The following is a 10,594-nucleotide window of genomic DNA, read 5'->3' on the forward strand; positions in this document are numbered from 1 at the left end:
ATGGCTTAGTGGAATAAGCGCTTCCCTGGTAAGCGCAAGGGCCTGAGTTCCATCCCCAGTTCTGCCAAAAAAAGAAAAAAAAAAAAAAAAAAAAACCTTTAATTGAATTTTGTAAAATTATTTTAGAGCCAGGTATCGTGGTTCTGGCCTATAATCCCAGCACTCTGGGAGGCTGAGGGAGGAGGATGGCCAAGTTTGTCCCCAGCCTGAGAAACTTAGTGAAACCCTATCTCAAAAAAGTGCTAGAGGGGGCCGAGAAATGGCTCAGTAGAATAAGCGAGGGCCTGAGTTCAAACCACAGTTCTGGAAAAAAAAAAAAAAAATTATAAAGGGGCTGGGGAGATGGCTCAGAAGATAAGCGCTTCCCTGGCAAGCGCAAGGGACTGAGTTCAATCCCCAGGTACGAAAAACAAACAAACAAACAAACAAACAAAAAAAATAGCTAGAGATGTAGCTCACTCATTTTGAAGGCCCCGAGTTCAGTCCCTAGTATTGGAAGAAAAAAAAAGTTAGGTGATTACAATTTAATTTATAGTGTTAATTGAGCATCATTTTAACCTACCTTATTTATTCTTTTTTTTAAAAATTATTTATTTATTTATGTGGGGGGGGCAGCTCAGCCCACCAGGGGGCGGGTCTGGCTGGCATGTGGTGCTGGGGGATTGAACCGTGGTCCCTGTGCTTTGCTTAGCTTGTTCTAAGTAGGTGCTTGAGACCACTGAGCCATCTCACCAGCCCCCTTATTTATTCTTTAACCATATAAAATAATTTCCAGCTCTCTAATCCAAATAATTTCCAGCTCTCAATCCAGATGTCATACTTCATTCCTTGTCCCTAGCATATAAAATAGACAGAGCAGCTCCTAAGCAGTGGTGAACAGCCCCTGAGAGCTTTGCTGTCTCACTGTGCCTGAAATGCAGTCGTGGTGTGTTGACTGGTGTCTTAGTTACTCTTCTCTCATTGCTGGGACAAATACCCGACACCCAAAATGAAGGAAGGAAAGGTTTATTTAGCTCACAGTTATAGGAGGGTTCAGTCCGTACTCAGCAGGCTCCAAGGCAGAGCAGCACATAGCAGAGGGCAACCTTTCATGGCAGCAGGCAGCAAAGAGCAACAGCACAAGGGAACATTTTGGCCCTAGCCTTCCAAGGTCAATTAAGATTCAGGACATATGAGAACTTGTACTGTAACATCATGTAACTCAGTAGTGTCCCAGATTTTCTGATCAAGGAGATTATGGGGCCAAAGAGGAAAGCCATCGATGAGTATGCCTAAGGAGAGTCACATGGAGAGAAAATATTCTCTCAGGCTTTTACAGAGAGCACATTGGCCAAGCAATGGCCGTGACTCATCCACATGGCTGACATTGACAAAGGATCTACAATCTGAGGTACAGGATCTCAGGATAAATCCTGAGGGGATTTCACTGACCTTATCAGACCCAAAAGCTACAACTCTTGTTGCATAGGTCTTGCTTTCTCTTGGTTTTAACCATCCAGCGGAAAAGTATAAAAACGAAGTATAAGAATTAAAGCCATCGTGTTATATTGAGCTGTAGGGGACTCAGGTCAACAATTTCTGACATTGCCAGTAAAGCGGAAGACCCAATACTGTTAAGGACTACTGGACTCTTTTAGAATATTTTGCTCAGTTAACACACCTATAATATTCAAATGACAGAACTAAACAAAAAAGGGGATACAGATGAATGTCTATTTTGTATCTGTGTATTCAAAATAGTTAGGATAGATATATAGTTACATTCTCCTAATGAACAGAGAGATTTGTTCTAATAGTTTTTGTGAATAGGATATCATGTCCACATCTTGTACAGCAAATAACCACTAGGAAGAATGTATGCAATGTATTAATTATTGAAACTGTCCTACCCATTTGGTTTAAAACTGTTTCATTGCTATTTGTTTTTCAATAAAATTATGGAAGAAAAAAAAAAAGAGCACAAGGGAGTAGCAGCAGCTCCAGCAGCTAGCTTCTCTTCCCTCCTTACACTGAAATGCAAATTACCTGCCCCAGGGCAGTTGCAGCATTCACAGCCACAGCAATCAATCACAAGCTCCAGAAGCCTCCCCTAGACTACATGAGGCTTTGAGGGGACAACTATACACAAACCATAACAACTGGTAAGCTGCTCTTGGACTTCTGCGTGCAACATGGCAGACAAGAAACACTGAGGACATTTCTCCTTGAAAAGCAGTAGTTCTTTTACCAAGTACAAACGCCCATAAACTACTAAGAGTATTAGTAGAAATAATAAATGACAGATTTAGACCCTCAGAGACTTTAAATATCCTGATGTTTCTCAGATACACAGTAGAAAAGAACAAAGTATGGTATGTCTAAAGAAATAAAGGATGAAATCACAAAACTAAAGAGCAGTAAGAATATGTAAAAAAAATACCATGCAGATTCATCATGGAATGTAATAAATACTTTATAAATTATTTTTAAAACACAAACATGGTAATGAAGAGGTTAAAGCACTACTTATACACAACTGAAAGTGAACGGAAATGTAGAACTGAAGAAATTACCTGACAAAATTATGCTGGTGAAGCCCAAAACTTTTTCTCTGAATCTGTTTAGAAACTCAAAAGCTATGGGGTGACCTTGTTTTTCCTATTATAACTACCCCCCTTGTAGGAAGTCTGGATAGAAGGGGTTCAGTGCTGCTTGCTGGGAGAGAAAGCAAGATGTAAATATGAGTTCTCGTGGATACAAAACAGAAATCACATAGTAGGGATCCGATGCAGTGATACTGTGGGATAGAGCCACAGATGGAGTCTATGCTCTCGTATCGCTGAGCAAAGAATTTCAGGGCACGGGCAGTGGTACAGTAAGGCAGCTACATTTATTGAAGGTCACCAAAAGATCTGCTCAGAACAGGCACAAAAGCAAAGTGGTGCTAAGAGCACAGAGTAAAAAGCACAGCACGCAAGCAAACCAGGTTTGGGGGAGTTTTAAAAGTAGCGCACCCCAGCCCTGGTGATTCTTGCTGAGTCTCTTACTGGGACAGGGATGCTTGATGAGGTTTGAGACAGCCCAGGGGCTTTCAGTGGGCATGTCTGCCTCAGAATTCACTCTGATTGGAGGATCACTGTGAGTCTGAGCTGCATAGTGAGACCCTGTAACAGCCAAATACATTAAAAAGATAAAAATAAAAAATTCACTCTGATTAAATTACAAGTATGAGATGAAATCCATGTTTATGAACCTGTAAAGAGGTTCAGGTGGGGCCAGGCATGGTGGTGCACACCTGTGGTCCCAGCACTCACAGGGGTAAGGCAAGAGGATCGCTAGAGTTTGAGGTCAGCTTGGGATGCAAAGTGAGTTCAAGTCCAGCCTGAACTGCATAGTGAAGCCCTGTCTCAAAAAATTAAATAAAACAAAAGGTCCACATGGAGAAAATATAACTGAAGATCAGGCCAGGAGATCTAACATTCATGTGTTCTGGCCTGGAATTTAGAAATTTCCTGGAGTTTCTTGTTATTTTATTTTATTTTAATGTATTTGATACATGGTCTATAGGGTGTTCAGGGTCTCACTGCATAGATCGGACTCGTAGTGATTCTCCTGTTTTCAGCCTCCCAAGTACTGGGATTACAGGTGCGCGCCACCTTGCCCAGTTTCAGTCACCATCTCAGCGCGCCCCAGGGGCAGGGCTAGCACATTGTTATTTTATTTAATAACAGTTCTCTTTATTTATTTGTGTGTGTGTGTGTGTGTGTGTGTGTGGCCAGCTCAGCCCACCAGGGGGCGGGGCAGGCTGGCATGTGGTGCTGGGGGATTGAACCGCGATCCCTGTGCTTTGCTAAGCTTGTTCTAAGTAGGTGCTTTAGAACACTGAGCCATCTCACCAGCCCCGTTATTTTATTTATCTAGTTATTTATTTATTATTTTCGGTGCCAGGGATTGAACACCAGACCTTACACTTGCCAGGCAAGTTTATGCTGCTGATCTATATCCCCAGATATTTTATTTTATTTAACTTTTTGCTTTTTGAGACAAGGTCTCACTATGCAATTTAGGCTGGCCTTGAACTCACTTTGTAGCCCAGGCTGGTCCCCCTCGGCCTCCTAGGTGCTGAGATTATGTGTGCACCACCACGCCGACCTTGTTACTTTATTTTCTCCCTCTTAGAACAGTGGGAGGAGGACTGGCCCTGGGATGCTGCCCAAGCTGAAGCGGGTAGAGCAGCGTGGCTTCCCCTGCGTGCTCCCCATGTTGCAGGCAGCCTGAGTTAGATAGACATATTGTAGGTAGTTAGACAGGGTCAGGCCCTCGAAGGAGATGACACAGACCAGACACCTTACTGAGGAGAGGCTCCTGGTGTGAGCCAGACGTAAAGATCAAACAAATGCTGACCTCCCTAAAGCTGGCATCCAGGATTGCTCATTAGTTGGGAAGAATCATCACTGAAGGCCACCAGATAAGGTCCCGATTTACATTCATGCCTGTTTGCCACGTGACTCGCTACCTCATTTGGTCCTAGGCCTAATCAGTTTTACCTGGGCAATGGTGCTTGTAATCCCATGGGTTGACCATAGTTTTTTCCCACCCTGTATCTGCCTAAGCGAGACCCCTTTGTCTCTACCTTAGCCCCACATGGTTTTGTCCTATAAAAATAACCTAAAGAGACAGCTTCCTGGGCAACCCACTCGTGCCCCCCTTCTGTCCCTCTCCGACAGAAGCTTTCCTTTCCAATAAAGTGTTTTGTTTTTTGGGGGGTTTTTTTTGGCAGAACCGGGGATTGAACTCAGATCCTTGCGTTTGCCAGTCAAGCACTTAGCCTACTAAGCCATCTCCCCGGCCTCCAATAAAGTTTTACTCTCAACCTCCGTTTGTTCCTAAAATTCATTCTTCGGTTTTAGAGAACTCACTCATCCAGGCCAGGATGGGAATTTCATATTCCTGTATCACCTGCACCAGACATGCTCCAGGTCCTGTGTTCCATCCCCAGTATGGAAAAAACAAAACAAAAAAAGTAAAATACTCTGCCTAGCACAGTGGACATGCCCGTAATCCCAGGTGCTTAGGAGGTTGAAGCCTGAAGGTCGGGGCCTACCCCACTTTGGGGAATTTAGTGAGCCCCTGTCTCAAATAAAAAAGGACTGGCAGTATCTTGGCACTTGTTAGGTTTCTGGGTTTTTGTTTGCTTGTTTTTTATTTACGTATTTGGCATATGATCTCACTACGCAGCTTGGACTCACAGTGATCCTATTTTCTTGTTTTTTAAAATTTAAATTGCTCATCTTTTTCTTTTTTTTAGAGAATACTGTATTAGTTTCTGTAATCAAACCACATGATAAGACCTTACATGTTTAATATGGTACGTTACCCTTGTACAAGTGGCGAAAAGATTAAGTTTGCTTCTAGACCAATATGGCTGTTAATTTCCATGTAGTGCTGACTCAACGCAGGAACTGGGATAAGTTGACAGCACAGTTAAAGTTTCCAAAATTTCAATATATTTATATTTATATTAAATGACCCGTAATAGCAGTATGCTGTACGTCAGCAGCAGCAACAGCATTTCCAGGTTCTGAGTCATCTGTATGAAGTTATAGACATCCAGCATGCTCCAATAAAAAAAAAAGAAGAAACAAAAGAGCAAACAGCAAAGTTCTGTTACTATTGTAGTATCTGGCACTATTTTTTTTATTAGCTGCTTAATCATCATGTGGAAAGGAAACACTGTAGTGCAGCATCATTAAAAAGCGCAGTCACTACTGTGTATGGTAAAGCAGGTACAAGAAAACCTCTTCTCTCTACAAGATAGTGCTACCTTCCACTGAGATTTCTTTAAGCACTTATCTACCAGATCTGTGTGCTGCTGATGGTGGTGGAGATGGCGTGGTGAAGGCACTATATTGGTCACCAGCGCCATTGCTGAGAGCCTGGTAATTGGAATATGTCCTGTATGTGCATCAGCACACCCACCTCCACTAAGCCCAGGTGCAAACTGGGAAGCAGAAAGCCACGGGGTGGGGAGCACACCCCTGTAATCCTAGCACTCAGGAGGCTGAGGCAGGAGGATCCTTGCAAGTTCAAGACCAGCCTGGGCTACAAAGTGAGCTCAAGGCCAGCCTGAGCTGCATAGGGAGACCCTGTCTTTAAAAAAAGGTGGGGGGAAGCAGAACTTTCAGTCAGGCTGAGGTGGATTTGAATCCCACATGAGCTACCAAGTTAACACAGAACATTGGCGAGTTCCTTATCACCTCTGGGCCTGTTTCCTCATCTGTGAATAAGAGATAATACTTTTCTTCAGGGATATTCTAAGGGTCACCACTAATGTCCTTAGAGCTAGCAATTTAATATGTTAAATGGAGCTTTTAGATTATTTATAGACCTAGGCTTGGAAGGAAAGGAGGAAGGGAAGAAAAAAGAAATTACCCTGATTTTAGTACCAAAAGAAAAAATGAAAAATATTTAAAAGCACTTAAATTATGGAGGACAAATCTATAATCTTTTTTAAGAGACATGAAGGGATTTATTAGATCTAGTTTTTGTTTGTTTGTTTTTGTGGTACCGGGGATTGAACTCAGGATCCTGCGCTTGCCAAGCAAGAGCTTATTCTACTGAGCTATCTCCCTGGCCTGAAGGGATTTATTAGACAAAAATTCGAAATACACACTCAAAGATATAAGAATCCAGGCCTTCGGGAGAGAGGAAGGCTTTAGTTTCGGGCTGGGAATAGTTGTAGTTTGGGCAGTGGAAATCTGTAGAATTTGTCAGACTGTACTCTTGGTTGGTTTGGCGGTTGAGAGAAGGGTCCACACACAAAAATATAATGGTCTGTTTCATAGGGGAAAGGCTTTTTACAGGTAAAAGGTGGTCTATTCACAGGTAAAAGAGAGCCATTTGTAGGTGGAAGGGAATTATTGCCTGAGCTTATTCTGCAAGAAAAGAAAGAAAAAATTTTAAACAGGGCTCATATCCTAAAGTTTCAGCTTTCATTTTTAAAATTGTGGTTTTCCTCATGTCCTTTCTACCTATTTCATCTATCCTACTTCACACCCCTTCCCCAGACTTTGATCTCTGCAATGGTGTAGAAGGGCCAAAGGTCCGCCTTCTTAGTATAAAATAACCTACAATAAAATGACTTCATCTCTTATAAAATCTTCCACGATAGAAACAAGTTTTTAGCGAGTAGAATGTACTTGTCTACAGATGCCGCTCACAAGCAAGGGCTCTCCTAACTCACAGTGCAGTTACATGCCCCTTCATGGAAACGTAAAGCGGAGTCTGTCTATCACTGCACAGTTTTGTTTGAGAACACTAGTATTATAATATTCTTTAGGGGCCTGCGATGTAGCTCAGTGGTACAGCACCTGCCTGGCAAGTATGAGGTCATCAGTTCAATTCCTGGTACTCCTCCAAAAAAATAAGATAGACAGACAAACAGAGATATTCTTTAATCAGAATCCTAGAAGAATAGAATGGAAGAGGCTTAATGTTTGAAGACCCAATGGGTGAACATATTCTAGAACTAAAGAAAATCGTAAGTCCACAGATAAAGAAAGCATAACAAATGTCAAGCAGTAAAGCCAGTCATGGTGACACATGACTGTAGTCCCAGCACTCAGGAGGCTGAGGCAAGAGGATCATTGTGAGTTTGAGACCAGCTTGGGTCACTACAAAGTGAGCTCAAGGCCAGCCTGAACTGGATAGTAAGACCCTGTCTCAAAAAGACAAAAGTAAAATAAAGCAGGATTCATAAATATACTACTGAGCCATCTCCCCAGCCAGGATTCATAAATATAAAGCTATGTGGGAAAATATTATAGAAAAATGGAGAATATCGCATGTAAAGAGATCTTAAAAGCAGAGACAAGGGCTGGGGAGATGGCTCAGTGGAATAAGCGCTCTCCTGGCAAGCGTAAGGGCCTGAGTTCAATCCCCAGTTCTGCCCCCCCCCCCAAAAAAAAAGCAAAGACAAAAGAGAGGACACCTAAGGCGGTCATCTCAGTGTAACACTAGCAATACACCCCTGCCAGTAACAGCTGTAGAAGCTAAAAGATAATAACATACCAAAGTGTTTGCATTGAAATAAAACTGGAGAAAGTTTATAGAACAACAGGACAGTACTCGGGAACTGCTAAAGGTTGTACTTCAAAAAGAGAAAGAAAATAATCCCAATAGGCAAGAGGATGAAAGAAGAAACAGCAAATAAATTGCTAAGCATATATATATAACATGAAAGGAGTCTATATATAAGTAAAGATGTCTTAATCCTGAGGGCTTTCAGCATTTTGCTAATTTAAGCCAGGAGATGGTTTTTGTTTACATACAGTCCTGTGTTATCCAGGTCAGTGAGGACTTACACCATGAAATGATTCAGAGACTTGCCCCCTTCCTGAGTAGCTTCTCTATCCTATTGGGACCTCACTGTCTTCCTTAGTCAGCCTTTCTAATCCTTTATTTAGTGTGTGTGTGTGTGTGTGTGTGTGTGTGTGTGTGTGTGTGTGTATACAGGGTCTTTTTTTTTTTTTTTCCCCTGGCGGAACTGGGGATTAACTCAGGTCTTCGTGCTTGCCAGGGAAGCGCTTATTTCTCTGAGCCATTTCCCCGGCCTCTCTACAGGGTCTTACTGCACAGATCAGACTTGTAGTGACCCTCCTGTTTTCACCTTCCCAAGTGCTAGGATTACAGGCGCGTGCCACCTCGCCCAGTCTCAATCCTGTCTCAATTCAGTGTGCCCCAAGGGCAAGGCCCACAGGGCAGGCCAGGGGATCGAACCTCTGACCTCTGTGTCTGCTTAAGCAGGTGCTTTATTCCACTGAGCTATCTGGCTGGCCCCTTTATTGTAATTTTAATAATATTCTTAAAAATGTTTTCCATGACCTCTGTTTTGAAATGTATTGATACAAAGTTATTCATAATAATCTCGGCCTGGGGAGATAACAACATAAGTACCTGCCTGGCAAGCACAAAGTTCTCAGTCCGATCCCCAGTAGTACATAAAAACAAAACAAAACAAACCTCAACTTTTTAATTGCCACAGGGGTATAATTAATGTGATAACTTCCTTTCTCCCTGGCTTAGTTCCTCTGTTCCACATGGTGGTGCTGTAGAAGCAGAAAACACATTTCTGTGCCCTAGTTTACGTCTGCAGCAGCTGACATCTCACCTTTAGGATCCCTCTCTCACTGTGTTCCTATATATCTCCAGGATTCCCAGGCTGACTATAGCTACTAGTCACATGCAGATATGTAAATAGAGGATTTCTTTCTTTCTTTGTAAGGATAAAAGTGGTCCATGTCTGAGCTGGTTCCTTCCTTCCTTTCTTTCTTTCTTTTTTTTTGGTAGAACCAGGGATTGAACTCAGGCAGCTATGTAAATAGAAATTAGTCAAAATTGGCTGGGGAGGGCTGGAGAGATGGCTCAGTGGTCTAAAGCACCTACTTGAAGCAAGCTTGGCAAAGCACAGGGACCGAGGTTCGATCCCCAGCACCACATGCCAGCCAGACCCGCCCCCTGGTGGGCTGAGCTGGCCACACACACACAATAAATAAATGTAATAAATAAAAATAAATAAATATTAAAAAAAAAAAATTAAAAAAAAAAAATTGGCTGGGGAGATAGCTCCGCAGTCTAAGCACCTGCTTGGCAAGTGCAAGGTCCCAAGTTCCATCCCAGTTACTGCGTGCCATGCCAGGCACTAAAACTGGGTGTGGTGGCTCACACCTGTAATCCCAGTGCTGGGAGGCTGAGACAGGAGGATTACTATGAGTACAAACTACCTAGCAAGACCCTCTAATGAAAGAATAGAAATTCTAAAAATATTTTTTAAATACAGAAATTAAAATGATTAAAGATTGAATTTCTAATTCATGCTAGCCACATTTTAAGTGCTCAGTGGAATACTGCGCTGGACAGCTCAGACATGGACCACTTTTATCCTTACAGAAAGTTCTACTGGAAAGCACTGGCTTAGCACAGTAAGCCAACACCTTGTTATTAGGTGTCTTCCCAGTGGCTTGCTCTAAAGGAGTTGCTTAGAAGTTTTGGTTGTGCCAGAGAATGCGGACCCAGCTGGAAGACCATCCCAAGGCCCTGTTTCCCCTTCTTGATAGGACTTCAGCTTCCTTCCGATTTTGATCTGGGTCTCCAGCAAGCAGTCCCTGCCATCACTCACTGAGCTGGAATTTCTGTAGCTCTTTGAGCCCAGCCTAGCAGGGCAGCCTGGAACTTCCAGCCATCTGTCCTGCGGCCTGGAGGGAGGGGGACCTGTGCTCACTGATGCAAGTACCTGGGTTTCCACCCTTGTCACGTGTGCATGCGTGCGTGCATGCGTTTGGTCATCTTTCAGTATTATATGACTTTTTTTTTTTAAATTGTATCTCGTTTATTTTATTTTACTGTGTGTGTGTGTGTGTGTGTGTGTGGCCAGCTCAGCCCACCAGGGGGCGGGGCTGGCTGGCATGTGGTGCTGGGGGATTGAACCGCGGTCCCTGTGCTTTGCTAAGCTTGTTCTAAGTAGGTGCTTTAGACCACTGAGCCATCTCACCAGCCCCAGTATTATATGACTTTTGAAAAATTATTGTTTTTCATTTTTCTCCGCTTCTGCAGGCCT

General features: G+C 42.9%; 1 protein-coding gene across 1 annotated transcript in view; it reads left to right on the top strand.

Annotated features, from left to right (window-relative positions):
• The window catches only part of Them4 (thioesterase superfamily member 4), a 28,365-nt gene extending 25,311 nt beyond the window's left edge, over positions 1–3,054 (top strand). The window contains exons 5-6 of the mRNA XM_023716389.1: positions 2,427–2,440; positions 3,035–3,054. Of these exons, the coding sequence (XP_023572157.1) occupies positions 2,427–2,440; positions 3,035–3,054 (34 nt within the window). The remainder of the gene's footprint in view (positions 1–2,426; positions 2,441–3,034) is intronic.
• The last annotated feature ends 7,540 nt before the right edge of the window (positions 3,055–10,594 follow it).

This window comes from Octodon degus, unplaced genomic scaffold, assembly GCF_000260255.1.
Source record: "Octodon degus isolate 3935 unplaced genomic scaffold, OctDeg1.0 scaffold00048, whole genome shotgun sequence".
NCBI lineage: Eukaryota > Metazoa > Chordata > Mammalia > Rodentia > Octodontidae > Octodon > Octodon degus.